The sequence below is a fragment of the Drosophila novamexicana genome, unplaced genomic scaffold (assembly GCF_003285875.2).
Source record: "Drosophila novamexicana strain 15010-1031.04,08,12 unplaced genomic scaffold, DnovRS2.1 tig00000644-arrow-pilon, whole genome shotgun sequence".
Classification (NCBI taxonomy): Eukaryota; Metazoa; Arthropoda; class Insecta; order Diptera; family Drosophilidae; genus Drosophila; species Drosophila novamexicana.
The window spans coordinates 2,724,846-2,747,050 of record NW_020824814.1 but is presented as its reverse complement, the minus strand read 5'-3'; the positions used below and the strand labels follow the sequence as shown (position 1 = coordinate 2,747,050).

General features: G+C 42.2%; 1 protein-coding gene across 2 annotated transcripts in view; it reads left to right on the top strand.

Annotated features, from left to right (window-relative positions):
* Positions 1-20,392, top strand: part of LOC115762727 (Down syndrome cell adhesion molecule-like protein Dscam2) — a 44,925-nt gene extending 24,533 nt beyond the window's left edge. The window contains exons 8-31 of one of the 2 annotated variants that reach the window (XM_030705061.1): positions 1,903-1,993; positions 2,094-2,181; positions 2,250-2,398; positions 2,468-2,591; positions 5,936-6,063; positions 6,841-6,977; positions 8,053-8,195; positions 8,959-9,120; positions 9,654-9,798; positions 10,266-10,702; positions 10,766-10,919; positions 12,189-12,306; positions 13,841-14,003; positions 14,072-14,569; positions 14,826-14,972; positions 16,344-16,496; positions 16,752-16,846; positions 16,903-17,953; positions 18,774-18,920; positions 18,988-19,322; positions 19,391-19,463; positions 19,688-19,837; positions 19,923-20,091; positions 20,166-20,392. In XM_030705061.1, coding sequence (XP_030560921.1) covers positions 1,903-1,993; positions 2,094-2,181; positions 2,250-2,398; positions 2,468-2,591; positions 5,936-6,063; positions 6,841-6,977; positions 8,053-8,195; positions 8,959-9,120; positions 9,654-9,798; positions 10,266-10,702; positions 10,766-10,919; positions 12,189-12,306; positions 13,841-14,003; positions 14,072-14,569; positions 14,826-14,972; positions 16,344-16,496; positions 16,752-16,846; positions 16,903-17,953; positions 18,774-18,920; positions 18,988-19,322; positions 19,391-19,463; positions 19,688-19,837; positions 19,923-20,091; positions 20,166-20,316 — 5,008 coding nt within the window. In that variant the 3' untranslated portion in view covers positions 20,317-20,392. Of the gene's footprint in view, positions 1-1,902; positions 1,994-2,093; positions 2,182-2,249; positions 2,399-2,467; positions 2,592-5,935; positions 6,064-6,840; positions 6,978-8,052; positions 8,196-8,958; positions 9,121-9,653; positions 9,799-10,265; positions 10,703-10,765; positions 10,920-12,188; positions 12,307-13,840; positions 14,004-14,071; positions 14,570-14,825; positions 14,973-16,343; positions 16,497-16,751; positions 16,847-16,902; positions 17,954-18,773; positions 18,921-18,987; positions 19,323-19,390; positions 19,464-19,687; positions 19,838-19,922; positions 20,092-20,165 lie in introns of those variants that run through there. The other variant, XM_030705059.1, reaches the window with a different exon arrangement.
* Positions 20,393-22,205: the final 1,813 nt, after the last annotated feature.

The following is a 22,205-nucleotide window of genomic DNA, read 5'->3' as shown; positions in this document are numbered from 1 at the left end:
TCTTGAATTGAAAATTGAATATGAAAAACTAAACAAGCCGAAACTTAAGGCAGAGCTTACAGTTCCGATTTGTTTATATATATTTATAGACGTCAATCAGTCGGAAATACGATTGTGGCATATAGAAATATATCTAAGCTCTATGCTTGTTAGGGCATCAAGAATTCGGCATGCCGAAACTATGGCTGCCTTCTGGTTTTGTTTGCTATTTGATGTCGCCTGCTGAGCGACGACCAAGACCAAGACGACCACAGCAACAACAACAACAACAACAACAACAATTGGTAGCCAGCGAGGCGACAACTTTTGTTCTGCTGCTCTGCGCTCTGCTGCTGCCGTTGCAGCTGCATTGTTTTGTTGCAAGGTCCGTATCCGGGTTGTCCCGCGGTGCTGCTTCTCGCCGCATGCCGCTGCTCATAAATGTTTAAATATTTGCCATGTTGCATGACGCGGTTGCGGTTCGCGTCGTCTTCGGTTGGCATAGAAATATTCTGGGAAATCATTTTTTATTGCATAGTTTTTGGCGCCCGCGCACCTTTTGTTCGTACTGCCTGCGCATATATATATATATATATATTTATATATATATTTCGATTATATTGCAGCATCTGGCCGAGTTGCTTGACGCATTTCAGCCCTGATTTTAATTAAGACAAAATGCCCAGGCACTCGCATATGCAACGTGCAATTTGCAACGTGCCACGTGCCGCGCTGCGCGTACCATAAGATGCGATGCGCACTCAAGTGCAATTAAAGCCAAATTAAAATCAATAACTTGATTAAAAATGCAACAGAATTCGTATTGATGCATTTTGGGGGCGTGGCAGTTGCCAAGGTTCAGGCATCCTTGCAACATCAAACAGATTATGGGACGCGCTTGCGACATGCGTTTCGCTGTTGTTGATTTTCGCAATTGATATTTTTACAGCATTCAAATTAAAAATAATAAAGAAAAATATGAAACGCAATCCACAACGTATAAAACGAAGTGGAAATGCTCTTTAATTGGAATATTTTCGAAACACTTGTTAATTTGTATACATATTCAGTTTCAGAGAGGGAGTGGGAGAGAGAGAGAAAAAGAGAGAGAGTGAGAGAGAGAGAGAGAGAGAGAGAGAGAGAGAAAGAGAAAGAGAAAGAGAGACACAAAAAGAGACACAAAGAAAGTAAGACAGAGGGAGAGAGAAGTATAGGGGAAAAGCGACAGAGAGAGAGAAATAATTATTAGAGTTGCATTGATATTGTAAATCGATTATTATCGATAGCATTATAGGGTTAGAAAATCGATATCAAGCTAAGAATATGTCAAATAAAAATCAAAATCCGCCTGGCAATGCGTTTAAAAATTGCAGAAGCTTTAAAAGTTCATTAATAAATAGCCCAGACAAAAAGTGCTGCCTCTGAAGGCCCACATTATTGCATGTTGCACGAGCTTCAACAGCCGTTGGGCATACCCTCAATAGGCAGAGTTTATCATAAATACTCGTTAAATAAGGCAATCGAAATGCAATTCTGATTGCAGGACGACCTTTCGTCCTGATCCGCACTCGGCGTCCATTCAACTGCAACACTTTATATGCTTATTTTTTATTAACATTAACCCCTTCAGCCCGTCAGCCCGTCAGCCAAACAGCCGACGGTCCGCACTTATTGAAGTGCGGTAATCATTTTGCAATACTATTGAAAATCGTTGAATGCATTCTCGAGCTGTTGGGATTCGCTCAACAAGCGGCAATCATGGGGGCCACAGTGGGCAATTTTTTGTTGATAATGCAATCGACATATTAATTTGATGAAGACAACAAAGAAACGCTCAACTTTAATGAAATAAATCAATTGCTGGCCCTTTGTGCGGCTCGTTTGCTTAAAGTATCTGCGTATCTTTTCGTTTGTATCTTTCAGCTGGTTCAAGGAGGAGAACGAGCAGCTGCTGCCGCTGCAGCTCAGCGAACGCATAACCATTGTATCTGCGGGTCTCTTGAAAATCACCAAGGTATCTATCCATAAATCCACCCCCAGCCCCTTTGCCTGTACAGTTCGCCTGCAAAATGAAAGCCAAATATTATGATTGCCATTGATTTATGCCATTGCAGGCCCGTCTCGAGGACAGCGGCAAATATCTGTGCTGGGTCAATAATACGGCGGGCGAGGAGACCATCCAAGTGTCGCTCACGGTGACAGGTTCGTATCCGGCCCAGGGCCTGGTACTTGTTCGTATGCTATGATAACTGGTTTCGTTTTGCACACAGCTCCGTTGACCGCACATCTGCAGCCGCAGGTGCAGACCGTTGATGTGGACAAGGATGCACAATTCCAATGCATTGTCTCTGGCCATCCCGTGCACGATGTCAACTGGCTGCACGACGGCAAGCCCATATTGCGCGACAATCGCGTCGAGGTAGGGTGCCTTCCAATCCCCTCCCATCCCCCTTCGCCCTAAGCCCAACTAACCACATAACAATTGCAGATACTCACCGATCCGGCGCGTTTGATCATTAAGAAGGTGCAAAAGGATGATCCGGGCATGTATCAGTGCTTTGTGTCCAACGAATGGGAGCAAATCCAATCAACAGCTGAGCTTCAACTGGGCGGTAAGTCGTGGCGTATGAGTAATATTATTGTCACAGCACATATATAAATTAAATAGCCACAAAGCCCATTTTCGTTTGTCATAAATTAACGCTTCCATGACCATGAATGGGCGCACTTCTCGCCGCACACAGACAAACACACCCCACCCCACCCCACCCTTCCTTCCCATTCCCCCTCACCTCCACCCACCCCCTGCCCCTGCCTGAGTGTTGCCAATTTGCTGGCTCAAATCAAAAGCGATATAACCGTCGCTTGATGACCGCAAAAACCGCACAAATAAATGTTTGTCATAATTGCATTTCATTAATTTCTAATTTAGCAAATTGCTCGCATTTTGCAACAACAACAAAAGCAACAACAACAACGCGCAGCAGCCATAAAACGCAGGCTGGCAACTTAATTTTATTAGCAGCACTAAAATTCTAGCCACCAGTGTTGTGCAATATCTGTGTGCCCGACTGAGTCGCTGTAAATGACAAGGAACGTTTTAAATTGTGACGTTCACAGTTCCGATATTAGCCATAACAGTCACAGTTCCATAGTTAGCAGTGACAGTCATAATTCTGACAAAAACAGAGACAATCACCGTTTCGATAATAATCGTGAAAGCCACAGTTTAGATATTAACCGTGATAGTAACAGTTCCGATATCACTAGTGAAAGTCATAGTTCCGACATTAACAAAGACATTCGCAGTTTCAATATAAACCGACACGTAATATTGAACGTCACAGTTACGGTTGAGATATTAAAAGTGACTGTAACAGTTTCCATAATAACGATGACATTCGCAATTTCTATATTAACAGTGACAGTTTCCATATTAACAGTGACAATCACAGTTTCCAAACTTGCCGTGGGTATCACAATTCCGATACCAATAATGACAGGGCTGTGACACTAAGAGAGACAGTAACAAGTCAACAATCAAAAGTCACTGTCTAATATTGTGATTAACTGAAATACAAACAGTTCCAGTCACAGTCTGAGTTCCAATAATGTGATGTAAACAGTAAAAAGTATAAAAATAAAAAAAATTTTAATGTTAGACGCTTTCGTAATAATAATAATAATATTTTTCGAAAGTAACAGTTACTGTTGTCACTGTGACTGCAAAATGTTGCGCATATCTAATGACCACATTCACTAAAAACCAAAGCACACACGCTTAGCTGCGCCTAGAGCCAAGCACATCGTTACATTCCGCAGCTTGGGACCAAAACAAACACACACACGAACTCATACACACGAACTCACACACACATGCACACACACACACACACACACACTCAACCAGACAGCATGCGGTTCAGATTCGCGCTTTGTCGCTTTTGGCGGCTTTGGCAACGTTTCTGATTTGCTTTTAGGCACAAGCGGAAATTGATTTCGATATATTATTGGCTTGCTTACACCCCCCAACACACACACAGCTGCTGCTACTGTGCGGCGCAAGGCCCAACCACAAAATTGCGCCGGCACCCAACGGAGCGCCATTAAGCGGCCGGATATGGCAGCAATTGTGTCAACTGAGTGTGCATCTCTCTCTGTGTGTTTGTGTGTGTGCGGTTGTATATGCGTGTACCACACACACACGCACACACACAAATAAATATGGCAGCTTATAACTGGCAATGTCGTCTTCGTACAGTGGCGAAATTTTTGTGTCGCTGTCATTGGGCGGAAATTGATACAATTTTCATCAGCTGGATAACATTTGCTCGCTTGTCAAATGCATTTTCCGCTGCGCTCCTAAGGTCAAAGTCAAAGCAAATGCGAAAAAGCATTTTCCCAATCTGATTTTGATTGCAAGCAAAGCGCACAACATATCTATATAAATATAAATGGCAGGAGAATATGTTATATGAGATTGCGTCTGCTGGGATATGCACTTCATGCACTTCAAATCAGCTGTTGGAAAATCGCACAAAATACAGCTCCAAGCAGCGCATATAAATAAATAGAAGCAGAATCTGTGAAATGCATACCATGTCAGCTTGGGTCTGTGCAAATGCACTTCAAATCAGCAGCTGGAAAAATCTCGGCTTTTCCATTTAGTCGATTGCGTGGGTTGGCTTTTATGTGCTGCAGCTCGATTTATGTTTTAGATTTAATTGGATTTTTTAATGCAATTAAATTTTATTTTATAAAGGGATATGTATACTTGCTATCTCTATATAGAAAACTGTTTGTCCTGACTGACTGACTATTGACTGACTGGTTGGGGATCAACGCAAGGCTAGAAAGCTGAAATATTCACTGTAGTTACCTTATGTGATAAAGGTGCACGTTAAGACGGTGTGAATTGCAGTTCATGCCTGTTTGTACATATATATATGCAATCATGCATGCATGTGTACATGTATGAATACATGTCCGGACACCTACATACATGCACACATACATATGTATATATATACATCATACATGCATGCATACGTACATACATATATGCATACATGCAGACATACACGCATACATGCATACATTCATATATACATTTGTACATACATAAATATATATATATGATTGTATGCACTTCTGCATATATAAATATATGCATGCATACAAATATGTGCATGTCTGCATATATATGTCAGCATGTTTGTATACATATGTATGCATGTTTGTTTGTATATATGCAAACATGCATACATACATATAAAAGAACATACATACATACATCTACATACATACAGCTACATACATACATCTACGTACATACATATCTACTTACCCCCTCAACCCCCCCCCCTGCGCCTCCTTCTCCACCGCCTCAAGTTGTTCCCCCACAGGCCGCTGGAGCCAACGTTTCCTGCCTTGTTGAATTTTAGCAGGGCCAACTTGAATTCTTGAGAATCGAGGAGTAGAGCACTTGGCAGAAATTCTTTATATTTAAATTAGCAGCACAGCGACAAAAAAGCTTGTTCTGCGATTGGTATTAGAAAAGAAACATGCATGCAAACATATATACATAAATGCATACATACATGCATGCATGCGTACTCTATATATATGTATATAGAATATATAAAATTTACCTATGAATATATGTAAGGAGAAATCGCGTAATACTCGTCCCAATTTTAAGGTAATATTTCACATGAAACGTGTTACATAAACTGCTGCTACACACACCCACACACACCCACACTCAAACACACCTTAAAGCGCTTTCGTTTATGAAAGACCCCTTTTACCAGCTGTAAGCTAAGCAACATAAGGTTTAAGTCCATACCCGACCCTCACACGCCCACATACACTTAGAGAGAGAGAGAGAGCTTTAAGCACTAAATATATGCTATAGTGTAAACCGTATCACTATCTTTATCTCTGACTATTTTAGATGCTTCGCCGGAACTGCTTTATTGGTTTTCGGAGCAAACACTGCAACCGGGTCCAACGGTATCATTGAAATGCGTTGCCACCGGAAATCCACTGCCGCAATTTACATGGTCTTTGGACGGATTTCCGGTAAGTAGGGCCCCACAGTTTTGCCATCTTGACTGCGAGTGCGAGAGCGAGAGCGAGAGCAAGAGTGAGAGAGGGGGCGCGCGGGAGAGTGCTTGGGCCAAAGTTCACACACGTACTGAGCACTTACTTAGCAGCATCAGGCGCAAGCGGAAATGCAGGCAGCGTTTCCGTTTCCGCAGCTATCGTCACATGCGAGTTGATGATGATGGAGTTGCCTGTGCCACACACACACGCACACCCAAGAATATGCACAAATGTTCACGAAAAGCGTGAACAGCTATTTTTTTCTTCTTCTTTTGCCAGCATAGTTCCAACCTAAAATTTCGCCCACCAGCTCGCACACCCCATGGCTTTTGCTTTGCTTTTCCTGCACTTGATTTTTCTTTTTATTTTACTTTCTTTTCAAGCATTCTTTTTTTTTTTTTTTTTGCTGTACTGTGCTCTGTAGTTCTTGGCATGGTGCATGGCGCATTTTCAAGGATTTGTTTCGTTTATTTGCATAAATTTCCATTTTCTTTTTCCATCCACAGCAAGAGAGCAAGCGCTTGCCTTGCCCCCCTCCGCCCTCTCACACTCCTAAGCCTAGTGTAAATTTGATGCAATTTCAATCAATTCGATTTACATGAATTTTTTATAGTTTTTCTGCTGCTTTTCTTCAGAATTTTCTCACTCGCTGAAACGAAGAATTTCCTTTCTCGTCTAATTGCCAAATATACAGTTTTTTTTTTTTTGGACTATATTTGATATATGTTCTTGTGCTTCTTCTACCCCATATAGATACCAGACAGTTCTCGCTTTTTAGTGGGTCAATATGTTACCATACACGACGATGTCATCAGCCATGTGAATATCTCAAATGTCAAGGAGGAGGATGGCGGCGAGTACTCCTGCACGGCGCAGAACGCGATTGGCAAGTGAGTCGCTGTAGTTCCATAAATAAAACACACACACACACACACAGGCACATATGCACATATACAGCCTCATACACACACATACAGTTTAATATAAAAACCTGTGCTCTCTGATAGGGGCTTAAAAATATTTCCATGGTAAATCATAAATTTAATTGTGGCATAGCCTAGAAAAAATACATAGAGAAATCAAATGCAGCTAAACATTTTGCACGACTCACGGATGCCCTGTACACATTGCTGCATAATAATTAAAAATTGGTGGAATAGTTTTTTTTTCGAGGCTAGGAGGTAAACGCTTCGATTACTGAAATTACAACTTTTATTGTCAAGGCTGGCGTGTCTTACTTAAATTCATGAGAATCACATAGTAGGGCGATATTTGAAAATACGTTTTTTTTTTCTTAAATATGCAGCGCAGCGGACCGTAAGCTTGGTCTGCGTTTGGCAAAAGAGAACACAACGCATTTTTCACCCAGGATAGTGGATTATCCGAAAAGTGCGAGTTCATACGAAAATCTGTTGAAATGAGTGCAACTTTCAGTCAGATCGAGTACAAAAAAGAGGTTTATGATATTTTTAAATAGTAATTCAATTTTGGACAAAATATAACTCTGTCTAGGTTCAAGCTCAGAATTGTAACTCAAGTTCGAATGGGTTTGGTCAAAATCGCCGGTTCAAATCCGACTGCAGCCCTGAGTCTTGTTTCTTCGACTTTCAAATATGGGAACGTGACATACCCATGTGATATGAGTACCAAATGCATGCAATAGTCAACATATGCTTTGTACTCTTACTATAGGTTAGTATGGGGCATAAGAACAATGAAACCGCATTGTTTGCAGGCAAAAGCGACATAAAATTCAAACAATTTGCCGAGTCAGGCTTTTTAGCTGCGGCAACTGTGTACAAATGTTGTCCCCCCACACACTCCCACACACTCCCACACACACACACACACACACTCCCACACCCATCGGCATGCAGTTTTTTCTCTCTGCTGCCCAGCCCCGCCTTTGCCAGCCGCCCCATAAATGTTAGTTATGAGTTGTGTATGTTTTTTATATCGCCGCAGGGTCTCGCATAGCGCCAAAGTGAACATCTATGGACTGCCTTACATACGGGAAATGCCAAAAATAACGGGAATCTCTGGCTCTGATTTGATTGTTAAATGTCCTGTGGCTGGTTATCCCATCGATAAAATACACTGGGAGCGCGGTAAGCAATTTATTTATTTTACTTTGTTTCCATTTTTACTTTTTGTGTACCGTCGCGCTGCTGCTCGTATTATTAAGTCCATTAAATCCAATACTTTAATGCCGCTTCGGCTCGTTTTCATCTTTGTTTGCGTTTGCCTTTCGGCCAACGTTTGGTATTAAAACTCTCATGTTTGTTATTGCGCATATCAATGAATATTATTATTAAAACTACGGAAATGAATGCAGCGCGTTCTGCATTTTTTTAAAGCGACATAAAATTGTAGTATTTTTTCCCGGGCTAGCAAATACCCTTTCCAGAGCTCAAAGTTTTCATTTTGACTAAACTGAGGTCCAAACAGACATAATTTCTCTACAAGTTTTACTTTCCACCCATTTCCCGTCCACGGGAATATTAGAATTCACCCATAACAGATTCAACCGCCCGATTTCACCTCGCGAAGTGGATTTGCTACAATTACTTTCTGTGTAAGGAGCAGCACATCTTGAATGCAATTCCACACAGATATTCGAAAGAAAAAGAGTTTCAGCCGGAAAAAAAAAAACAAAAAAAACAATGGAATACCCCTACTCCACTCATATTTCAGCTTTTTGTTTGCTATATACAATATTTTTTGAACGTTTGCGCGCAAAACAAATAAATAAAAGATTATAAATAGCCAGTCATAAATTGCGCAAGTTTGTTTTATGTGAGTGAAATTAATTGCCGGAAGTTTCGGCTTTTCTTCTTTTCATATTATTTTCATGGCTTGCACGAAAAAAAGATGGCCAAACCCTGCCCATAAATCGACGACAGCGAGCCTATAACAATGGCACCTTAATTATTGAGCAGCTGCAGCGACTCGAGGATGCGGGCACGTACACGTGCATGGCCCAAAACAAGCAAAAGCAGACATCCAGGCGGAACGTCGAGATCCAAGTGTTGGGTAAGTTTTCCCGCGTGGCGTACGAGGCGTATGCGTAATATGCGATGCTGTCTTCGGAGAGAGAGAGATAGAGAGACCATGTTTGTTGCTTTGCCAATATTCAAATTAGAAAGTTGCTGCAACAACAAGAACAACAACAACTACAATGAAACTATTCCAATTAGACTGGCAACAAAACTATGCAGCGACAGCCGCAGCAACTATTTGCAGCCTGCCAGCACTTTTTAATGCACATGCACACAGAACACAGTTGAGCGTGGGGCACGTTCTCGGTGGTGGCGTGCCACAATGAAGTCATTGACTCTTGTGTCTCTGCCGCGCAGCTGCTGTTATCAGTGCGGCAGCTGTTGCTAGGCCCCATTGATGCACACGCCCACACGCCTACACGCCTTGATAATCAGTATGGCATTTGTGCTTGTGCTTAAGCCAACTTGGCAATTGTTATGAGTTTCTCTTTTCATGTATTTTGCTTTTGGTTGCCTAATGATATGTTGAATGTCTGTTTATGCTCTGTCCACACTTGCCACTTGCAGTGCCGCCAAAAATCATGCCCATTCAGGCCATGACGAATATGCTGCGCGAGGGCATGCGGGCGGCCATATCCTGCCAGATACTCGAGGGCGATTTGCCGGTCAGCTTTCGATGGGAGCGCAATGGCAAGCCGCTTATAGGCACAGGGTAAGCACCCAAACACACACAAACACACACACAGACAGACACATATCAATGGCTACACTCAGAGAAAAAGAGTCAAGTATGCTCAAATCTGAACATGTTGAAAATTTCTACTGCTTTTATTGTCTACTCGAATGTATAATATTAATATACCTTTAATGTAGAGTATTTGAATTCAGGCATAAGAAGTCCTTATCAAAAGCTTGGAATGCAAGTCCAAGAGAGAAAAGTTTGACACAATACCTCGCCTTGGGCTCAATTCGTATAGCTTTCCTTATTCAACGACACAAACCCAGGTTTTTGGGTTTATTTTGAAGCCCAGATATTCTATACTCAATTTAGGAATATTCTAAAAAAAAAGTACCCGAGCATAATTGAATTTTTAGCAGCTTTTTTCGCTGAGTGTAGCAAATGCCAAAACAGTTTTCACTTAACACACTCACACACATACACCCAAAATCCGACTGCAGCAATGAGGTGTTTCGCCGCCTGGACGAGTACTCGGCCAGTCTGGTCATCGAGCACATTGCCTCGGATCATTCGGGCAACTATACGTGCATAGCCAGCAATGTGGCTGGCACGGAGAGATTTACGGTGCCGCTGACAGTGAATGTGCCGCCCAAATGGATACTCGAGCCAAAGGATTCAAGCGCACAGTCTGGCACAGATGTGCTCGTGCACTGTCAGTCCGCCGGCTATCCGAAGCCGACTATAACCTGGAAGAAGGCCATCGGGCCAACGCCCGGGGAGTACAAGGATTTCCTGTACGAGCCGAGCGTACAGCTCTTTCCGAATGGCACCATCTACTTCAAGAAGATCAGCAAGGAGTCGCAGGGACACTTTCTCTGCGAGGCCAAGAACAACATTGGCTCCGGCGTCAGCAAGGTGATTTTCCTCAAAGTCAACGGTGCGTATGGAATATCTTTCGCATACGGTTATTTATGACAACTTCGCCCCCCTACCCTTGCAGTGCCCGCCCATTTTCCAACTAAAACGAAACAAATCTCCGTGGCCAAGGGCAAACAGGTGCATGTGCAGTGCAATGTGCAGGGCGACAATCCAATTGACTTCAAATGGAAAATCCAGGCAACGCAACAGTATCTTGACGAGTCGCTCGATTCACGGTAAGTCTCGTTTACGATAGCACCTACAAATCCCCCACCCGAATCCCGCTCTCTGTCACACTCAAAAGCCAGTCTGTGGGATTTAACACCGCGCGTCACTTGAATAGGTACAGGCATGACTTTTGTGGGGCTCTGAACTAAAATTTGTTAATTTAGTCATAAGAAAAATATTTATAAAATTCTTTTTATATCCTTTATTTACTTCGAATACATTGTTTATTTCACTGACCCTATACAAGTGGCTCGGAGTGTTTGCAAATCAATTCGCAAGTCGATTGCAAGCTTAACACTTTTTATTAATTAATGAAAATAATTAATTATTTGACTTTTACGAACAATTTCAATGCGATTAATTGTGTTCTTTCTACACATCAAGTCATTTGTTTATTACACTGACCCCATTCAAGTGCGCCGGAGTGTTTTGAACGTTTTGAAAATCAATTCACAAGTCGAATTGCAAGCTGCAAATTGCTTTTAATTAAAAGAGCTGTGCAAATAGCCAAGTGGGCGGAGTAAGAGAGCTGAGAGCCGAGAGCTCTGATTCTTAGACCCGTTCGCAAATTCAATTTGCCAGCTGCCAATATGGCTCGACTGGGCCTCTCGACTGGCATTCAATTCCATTCAGTTATGCCCAAAAAAAAAAAAAACAGTGTAATCAAGGTTTTAGCATTTGCATTTTTGTTTCGGAACAGACCTAAAAGCTGTTCCCATTTTAGTTGCATAAGTATTTTCCACTATAAAGTATTTTAATGCATTTTGTATTTCCGGCTTTCTCCTGCCACGCCCACTGCCCCACGTCGTCGTCATGGAACTGCTGCCCAAAAACCAAACACGCGTTTTATTTATTTATTCCCACACACACACACACACACACACACACATACATGTCTGATGTATGCCTATGCGTCTGTGTGCGTGTGCGTGTTGGCCTCGTTCGTCTTCGTCTTTGTCAACACACACACACACAAACAACAACAATAACAACAACTGCTGCAACGTGAAAAACATTGTTATAAAATTGCATTGCGTCGCTCACGTTGCGCAAACACGAATCCGTATCTGTGTATCCGTATCTGTGTATCTGCATCTGCATCTGTGTATCTGCATCTGCATCTGTGTCCGTAAACGTAAACGTGCACGTATCCGTATCTCGCCAACGCCAACCTTTGCATGTCGACGTATGTGTATCTTGTATCTCTTAAATGCATTTACTTGCATATAAATCACACACACACACACACTGCCACACACACACTGTCACACACACAGCTACACAATAAGAGATCAAGTGCTCGACGACGGCATGGTCTCCGAATTGGGCATTTCGCACACATATCGCCAGGATACAGGCATTTATATCTGTCATGCCAACAATGCATTTGGGCAGGTAAGTGCATGCTGACACTTTTGTGCCACACACACAACACACACACACACACACACTAACACTAACACTCACAACTTAACCACAACCGGAGCACAAAAAGCAATCAGAAGTTTTGTGGTTCCTTAAGTTACATTTCGAATATTTGATTATATTTGGTGGGTTTTTATGCAGCTCTTAACTAGAAAGAAGGGCTGGCTAAATTCGGCAAGCCGAATAGTAAATACCCTTACAGACATAGGACTTACGGCTTTGCAGATATTTGTAAATAATTGTGAAGCTTTCCTTTGCTTGGGAAATCTAGAAAAGAGAACAGTTTTTCATATTAATAATGGCATGATGTCATAGTATAAAGTAATCCTATATGATGTCAGGGTATAATATCATCCTTTATGATGAAAATTATAGTAGTTCATTGTTGATAGGATTTGGCTTAAAGGTAAGGCACATGGTAAGGCTTATAAGTACTTCGTATAGTCCGGATATCTTGAAGAACATTTAAGTTTTTTCATTCAAGAAATCAATATAAAGAAGGAGCATAAGGAGATTATTAAATGCCGAATAAGGTCAAGATATTTTTGAAAAGTTTTCCAGCGATTGTTTCTATGGTAGATATATAATATAGTAGTCCGATCCGGCATATGTACTGCCAGCAACAGAAAGAGGGACCTATGCAAAGTTTCAAGAATATAGCCTTAAAGCTGAGAGACTAGAATAGAATCGAATAGACGGACAGACGGACGAATGGACGGACGGATAAGCCGACGGAGGGATGAACGAACATGAATTTATGATGCTACTCTAGAACTTATATACTTTATGGGATCGGAGATAACTACTTCTATAACTCCTTTTATAATAAAATACCCTGTACTAAAGTGTATATAAAAAAGCATTTCTTAGCGATCATTCCTATGGCAGCTATATGATATATTGATCCGATCCGGCAGGTTTCCTCGTATGCTCCGCTAATCGATAGCAAAGTTAAGCTTTAAGCTTTTAGCTAAACATAATTCGAATTTTTTATTTAAAGTCAAACTCACTTAAAGCTCAAGAAAAGCTTTTAAAGTTTTGAAAGCTAAATTTTGCTGTGACTAAAAAACTGAACGATCCTGTTTAAAAGCCAGCCTTAGAGTCTAAGCACAACACACACTACACACACACCACATACCATACACACCACACACATAGTCCACACACATACAGCACACACATACAGCACACACATACCACATCCCACACACACGCACACACACATATTCAAATACACACCTATATTCTGTGCGCTTTGGAGCAAATGCTGGGCGCATACTTTTTGGCCAGACTGTTGTTGCTCCATGGCCCAAAAATGTCGACTCATGACTGGCCAGTTGCTGGCAACAGTTGTTGGCCCTAATTTATGGCCATTTGCACGAGCCGGCTGTAACTGGCGCTGTCTCCAGCTTCAGACTTGTCCAGACACTTAAATAGAGCGTCAGCAGCAGCTGCCGTGTATTTAACTAACTAACTAAATCTGGCATATGCTGCTGCTTCACAGGACGAGATGTCCATACAACTAATCGTGCAGGAGGTGCCGGAGCAGCCGAAGAATCTGCGCATCAATTCGCAGCAGTCGCGCAGCCTGCAGCTAACCTGGAGCCAGCCCTTTGCTGGCAACAGTCCCATCGAGCAGTATCACATCTACTACAAGCAAATCTCAGGTGAGTCCAACACAACACACAACTGGGCGTGGCTGTTCCACTCAACAGACATTATTCTCCACCTGCAGACATCTGGCAGAATGCGGAGCACATTGACATAGGCGGAGCTCAGACTGTGGTCAACATACAGCAGCTGCGTCCGGCGAAGGCCTATCACATACGCATGTCGGCGGAGAATAAGCTGGGCGCCTCCGAGTACTCGGAGGTGGTGCAGGTAACCACGCTGGAGGAGGTGCCCTCCGGTCCGCCGTTGCAGGTGCGCGCCGAGGCCAAGAGCTCAACGGAAATATCTGTCACATGGGATGCACCGGAACGTGACCATTGGAATGGCATTTTGCTGGGCTACTATGTGGGCTATCAGATGTCATTGACGCCCGAGGACAAGGAGGTGAATCCCACGCAGGGCTTTAGCTTCAAGACGGTCGAGGTGCGCTCCCATTTCGGTGGCGAGACGGTGCTCACGAATCTCAACAAGTTCACCCAATACCATGTGATTGTCCAGGCCTACACCAGCCAGGGCAGCGGACCGCCCAGCAAGGAAATTGCTGTCCAAACAATGGAGGATGGTAAGTGGAACTATATAGACACAGCCTTTCCCCCCCATCCACATGGCCACAAACATGGTAAACTCCCTGTCTGCCGGCACACATTGATTGGATTTGTTAATTGCCCGTGCACAAAAACTGAGCCCAACTCCAGCTCTGGCGCCGTCTGCTCGCCGAAGCCGGGCAAAACGTTTAGTAAACTCTCAATGCGAGTGCCCTTGCCCAGCTCTCGCTCCCATCTCACTTCTCTCTTCCCCTCTCTTTCTGTCTCTCGCAGTGCCCTCGTCGCCGCCAGAGTCGCCGCAATGCGATGTGCTTGGCTCCACATCGATTTATATCACCTGGTCACCGCCGGATATTGACGGACAAAATGGCAAAATCAAGGGCTACAAAGTGTTTTACATATCGGTCGATGAGCTTTACGGTAAGTCCCCCTCTACCCCCTCTCCACAGTCTGTCTGTGTGTGCGTCTGTCCCTGGACAGCGAATTGTTTGGCTCGCAAATTACTTGAGCGGCATTGGGATTGGGCATTCCAGAGCAATTATGCAATGCCATTAGCCCATTAACCCGCAAAATTCAATTGGAATTTCAATCTGTAATTGGGCAGTAAAACAGCTAATTAAATAATATTTAAACATTTTTCAAAATTTGTTCAACAATTTTGCTGTTAAAATCTGAAAGTTGTGTAAGCCAAGCATGGCCAAGCTGGTTCAAACCCTGAACAGCATTTTATTTGCTAATTTGGCAAATAAGTATTTCAATTTAAATTTCAAGCTGAAAGTTTTTGAGTAAAGTCCAAAGCGGCGCGCTGACTTTTAAAGCGAGCTGGTTCAAACCCTAAACTCCATTTTATCTGTTACGATAAACCCAATCCGCTGCCAAACTCTCACCTCAACTATACCTTATTTAAAAAAGAAAATCATTTAATCATTTTCTAAAAATAATAAAAATTTAAGTGAGACTTGGCAAAGACTTGACAAAGCACGCATTTATCTAATCATATTTGATAGATGCCAACTTTGGGTTGAGTTCGAATTTAGCCCGCATTTTGTGTACGAAAATATTTATGGCTTGCAATATTTTCAGCACAACGGGCGCGATTTTCAAATAAAATGGAAATTTTTGCCTAAAAACTTGATAATATAAATAACTTGATAATATATATAAAATTTAAACAAAGAACTGATTAATAGAACGTGAAAAATTAATAAATTGGCGAAGTACAACATTTTTAAATTCCCAAATTTCATTAAATTCTTGTAATTTCGGAAAGCTAAACTTGACTTCTTATAGATTAAAAATAATTAAAAAATTCCCAGAGACTTTGAGGAAAATTTCAATTGAAATTTCAATCTAAAAGAAATTCAATTATAAAGAAAAGTCGCCAAAATCAGCATTATATATAAATTATATCTTCTTGAACAACCGCTTCCAATCAGACGTATGTCTTCAGCGTGAACCCCTCGTATATCCTTTTAAGATTTTGCCAAATTTTGTCGAAAGAAACGCAATTGTTAAAATTATAAAGTTTAATTTTGAGATTTATCCAAAATTCCAATCAAATAATAATGCTATGATCCCTTCAGAGTTTTAAAATTTGAATAACTGCTGCTCCAGTTTCAGTTCGAATAGATTCTGCTCCTCGCCCCCCCCCCCCCCCTCCCCTCCTCCCCCTCTCTCCTGACGTACTAATAACCCATTTTCTGTGAGATTTTCCATTTAATTAGCCGCTCGTTTGCAGCATCTTCATATTTCCAATCAGCGCTAATTGTTGTTCTTGTTGTTCCCGCACAGAAACGGAGCCGGAGGTTGTCAAGTCAACAAATCAATACGTCACCATTGAGAATCTGCGCAAATATACAAACTACACGGTTTGGGTATTGGCTTACACCAAAGTGGGCGATGGCATGAAAACCAAACCATTTTATTGCCGCACCCATGAGGATGGTAAGTGGGCGGCGGTTCAATGAACCCACCAGAACGAGGCGTGGCAGGACGAGGCAATCCAATGCCAGCCAATGCTCCCTCAATCCTTTCTCGCTGGGTCGTCAACGTCGTCGCCTCGTTTTGCAATTTCATGCAGCGCATTTTTTATGTATATATTTTCTCTCTTATTTTCTTGATTTGTGCGCTTCGCTTTGCCATTGCAATTGCTTTTATTTATATGTTTTCTGACCCGCACACCCTTTTTTTTTCCTGTAGTGCCCTCGGCGCCGCAGGCAATCAAGGCGATACCCGCGTCGAGCACCAAAATCATAATATCCTGGCTGCCGCCCGATCTGCCCAACGGCGACATCGTAAGTAGTCGAATTGCAAACTCTGTGCCAATTATCGCATCATCATCATCTTGCAGACTGGCTATACGTTCTACATGTCCATGCTGGAGGGTGGCCGCGAGGAGGGCACACACAAGCGCCTGCTGGGACCCTATGTGGAAATGCACGAGACGGTGCGCACCCAGGAGTCGGCCACCTATCAGTTCTGGCTGACTGCATCCACCAAGATGGGCGAGGGCGAGAAGACGCAGGTGGTGACGGTGCCGCCGAACAACAAGGTGCCCGCACGCATTGTCTCCTTCAGTCAGCGCATCGTGACGCCCTGGAAGGAGCATCTGGAGCTGCCGTGTCGTAAGGTAGGTGCTCCGGCGCCTGTGACCATCTGGCGCCAGGATGGGCACAACATGGAGACGAGCGCCCGCAAAACAATCGCCAAGAACGGCACGCTCTATCTGCGCGAATGCCAGGCCAGCGATGCGGGCAACTATACGTGCAGCGTGGAGAATACCTGGGGCAAGGATGAGATCGTCTACAATATTGTGGTCAAAGTGCCGCCCGAGGCGCCCAATCTGACAGTGGTCAGCAGCTACACGGACAGCCTGCATCTGGAGTGGCTGGACAATAGCCATGGCGGCAGTCCCATTCTGGGCTATGTCATCAACTACAAGCGCGACAACGGCGACTGGGAGGAGCTGCAGGTGGATGCCAAGACCAATTCGCATCTGCTCAGCAATTTGTGGTGCGGCACACGCTATCAGCTCTACATAACCGCCTACAACAAGATCGGCACCGGGCTGCCCTGCGACATTGTCAACTCCTACACCAAGGGCAATTCTCCCGTCCAGCCCAAGCACTCGCAGATGATAACGAACAACTCGACGAGCGTCACCTGCTGGCTCGACTCCTGGGGCGATGGCGGCTGCGGCATACTCTACTTCATGATCGAGTCTCGCGTGTATGGCCGTTCCACTTGGAATGTCGTCTCCAATCATATTCCGCCCACCGAACGCATTTACACGGTCAGCGATCTGGTGCCGGGCACCAAATATCAGCTCAAGGTCACCGCCCACAACAACGCCGGCTCCACCACGGCCGTCTACAACTTTACCACGCTGTCCCCGCAGGGCGGTAAGTCCAAGATTTAATAAGGCTAGGAGTTAGCCGTCCCCCCGTCTCTTCCCCAAATTTTGTAATTATTATTTTCAAATAACTTCGGTGCCTATTGTCCGATCGTTTTGAAGGTACTTAAAGATTGCATTGCAACATGTGTATCTATTCAAAATCAGAATTCTATCTGGCTGAATTTCGATTTTTATCGGTTTTAGTAAAAGCGGGAGTCCTTATCGATAAATTACAATTAAAGTCGTGTGCATTTGATAAGCGATCTCCCGGCTTTGCGTCTGTAGCTCTTATAACTGCAGAAAGAACCCCAAAAAACAAAGCTGCAAATCGATATGTTATCAGGAAGTTATCGATCATTTGAAGTAACATTGACATCCGTATAGTAAATTAGACTCTATATACCTATTTTCGTGTCAAATGTAGTTATCGATCATTTAAAGTTAAAATGAAAGAATATATGCCTATTTTGGTGTACGTAGCTCTTATAACAAACGGACTACTGCAAATCGATATTTATCGATAGCGTGGCCACGAACTCATTTAAAGTCAATTCAAAATTAGCTTAATTCGCATATGATATGCGGGAATCCTAATAGCAAATTTATAATCTCCGAATTGTTAAAAAACGGTCTGCTTATCGATATTTATCACTTTCGGGAAAATGACGGCATTTATCGATAAATAAATTTAAATAAGAGGCACATTTCATCGACAGGACGGACTAGGCTTGACTCCACTTTAATGTTGTCCAAGAATATGTTCACCTTCTTGTCGCAGACTCTTTAAATCTGTCTAAGATCATGTTTGATTCTTCTCTCAACTGCAGTGCTCTATAATAGTGATCACTCGACGCCCGTTTCCCATCTGAGCGATCTGCCCTTCTATGCGAATTTCAAGCTGTTGCTGCCCATTTGCATCTCGCTGCTGATGCTGCTGGCGCTGGTTGCCGCCGCCCTGTTTCTGCGCAAGCGGAGTAAGTGAAGGGCCTGGCCCGAATTTTATCATAGGTGTGTTTTAATGAACAGTTCTCTTGCCCACAGAGCTCAGTAATCAGGCGCGTTTGGCCAGCTCGTCGATGTCAGAGTCGCCCTCCTTGGCCAATTTGCAGAACAAACAGAATCGCGATCAACAATATTTGGCTGTGCGCTGTAATCCCACCAACTCGGCGCCGCGTGGCTCCAATTCCAACGATTCGGGCAGCTTTGGCAAGGCCGAGGGCAATGAGTATATCGAGGATATTTGCCCCTATGCCACATTCCAGCTGAACAAGCAAACCTACAGCGAGAGCTCCTACAGCGGCAACGTATACAGCGGTCCCTATCACTCGGTGCGCGGCTCCTTTGTCTATCACGATGTCAAGCCAGAGAGCTATCATGTGAGTAGAGCCTAGTAATATACTAAAAGCTGAAGCTGAATATGACTCTCCCTCTCTCTACCTCTCAGTCCAAGGAGCCGGAGTATACGAAGGTGCGCCGAAAAGTGGGCCGCCTACGCGATCCGCACTCCGAGAGCCAAGGTATGCTATATACAAACTTATCCAGTCCATTTGAGAATTAATTGTAGCTTTAAGCAAAATTATTGCTCATTATTTTGCCACACATCATGCCGCATATCAATGCGCCTGTTCATGATTTATATATGCTTGATTTACATATATATTTTTTCTTCAACTTCGATACTAACATTCACATTCAAAACTTCATCCGAAAAAAAACCATCGCATCGTATTAAACTTTTTAGAATCGGACAATCCAGGTTCAACAGATTCCGAAGTTAGGAAAATCCTAACGCTTCACATACCAATTACAGAATATGACACACTCGGCTCCGAGTCCGACAATGATGTGTCCGCGCGCGCTCTTAACTCGGCCAAATATCGCGCACAACGCGGTAAGCAGCAAGAAACAATATTACGCATACGCAGCGTGGCACAAGCAAACAAAAAAAATATACATTGTTATCTACTCTCCGGCAGACACACAAGATGAGACCTCCTCGTCATCGGAAACGACGCCCACCAGCATGACACGCAAATCGAAACCACCATTTGCGGCACGCAAGTCGGGCAAGCCGGGCACCGGCGGCAAGCGGCATGTGCGCAGCTCCAGCGGCTATTCGAGCCACAATGAGGAGACAACGTTTAGGTAAGGATCGTCGGAACGAAATGCTAACAATAGTAATTGTCGCTATATGCATAATTAGAACCCTGTACGTTTAGCATATCCAATTATCCACCAAACTATCAGGACCACATTAATCCACCGGCGCGCTTCTCGGATGCCAACGACAAGACAGCCAAGACCCAGACATCGCCACGTATGCGTGCCAATCAGAAACTGCAGCGGGAGGCATTCCAGATCAATGTCTAAAGCATATATATATATATATACTACGAATATTACAGCTAAATACATTTTAAAAGTAAAAAAAGTCCCAAAGAAAAACTAAGCAAAAACGTGTTAAAGACAAGAAAAAAAAGAAGAGTTGATTCGATAATTGTAAAATTTGTTGTAAAATCGTGAGGCAAACAAATTTGTTGTAAAATGCAATCTAATTAATCAGCATATGGCAAATCCTTATATAGCATAATAAGGCAGACTTCCGACTTCTAACTAAATGGCATTTCTCTAGCAATATATTGTTAAAATTAAGCACGAGCTACTTACTATTTAAAATATTGAAAGTAAACAAATACTAAATTGATATAAAAACAAAAAAAAAGATGTGTGTGCGCCGTTTGAAAAGTTTGACAACTATTTACAACAAAACGGAAATTTACAACAAATTTTCGAGCGTTTTTTTGCAGACAACAAAAAACAAACAAACGTAATTAATTTGACCCAGAAAAAAAAAGAAAACGAAAAGTTTGAGCAACAAAAAAAAACGTATCTAAACAATAAGACTTATTTACACACTGATTATGCTTAGTTGGACAGAGAGAATAAATGAAACGATAAAACTTATAAACTTATGTTAAACGGTTTAAGCTTAAGCGAAAACTGCGGCAGGCCGCATTTAAAATGTCCTGCATAGCCAAAGGAACTACACAAGTTAGAGTATTCGCTGAGCAAAGAAACTCTTCAAGCTGCCAGTCAAATGCAGAGCATTAAAATAGTTGGAATAAACAATAATACACAAACGAAAACTAAGCAAGGCCTTTGTGCTAAAACACACACACACACACACACACACACACACACACACATATATATATATACATATTTGTAGTAAATTATAGAACATTACGTTGAATTGTTTGTTCTTTCATTTTGCAAACCCAAACTTTTGCATAAGTTCGCATGTAAACAACAAATATTATTTACAAATGTTAGCTAGTTATTTAAAAAAGAAAGAGAATAGAAATTAATTTAACATGCATCTAATAGTTTATGAAACTGTTGTAAATAGCTAAGCATATAACATTTAATTATACAATTAGTGGAATCTTTAGAAAGCCAAAGTCGTAAGCCAGCATGCATTTTCATAAACAAAAAAGTAAACCGAACTCTAGCAGCAGCTCAAGCTAAACAATAAACTGTATAAGTCTATATATAGCGCCGATTCTTGTTTGCCAAATTATAGAACACACATACACACACACACAGACATTGCTGCTGTACTATATAGACAAGCGCATGCATCTGATTATATATATTTTACAATAGCCAAAAGCGACAAACCAAACAATTTACATGACAATATGATCCACAACAAACAATACATAACGTAATACCATTTAAAAAAAAAACCACAACAAAATAATAATCATAAATAATTAGATATATAAAACTCAGTCACAGAGAGCTTGTTCCATCAAGCATTATTAACTACCGAACAATCTCTGTTGGAGTTACTTTCTAGGCAATGCAACATTTCAGACTGCACCATAAGAAGAAGAAGAAGGAGAAGAAACACAGATTTAGGCATTTAAAATTTCTGAGAACAACTAAATAAATGTATCAACAATACTTGGTTGTACAAATTTGAAAAGAGCAAACAAGAAAAATGCCTGAGAAAATTGTAAAATTCAACAAACATATGGAAAATACCTATTATAAAAAAAACAAAAATCAAGCACAGTTAATGTACAATTCTATAATTGTGGTCTAAATACATGACATGATATGATAAAGACAAAAACACTTGAACTTTTACTTCTAATACTATTCGAACTTCAAATAACCGAGTTATGGGCATTTCAAGTTTTTGAAAAATCTTCTAATTCGAATATCTCGGCTAAATAACATCCGATTTCGAT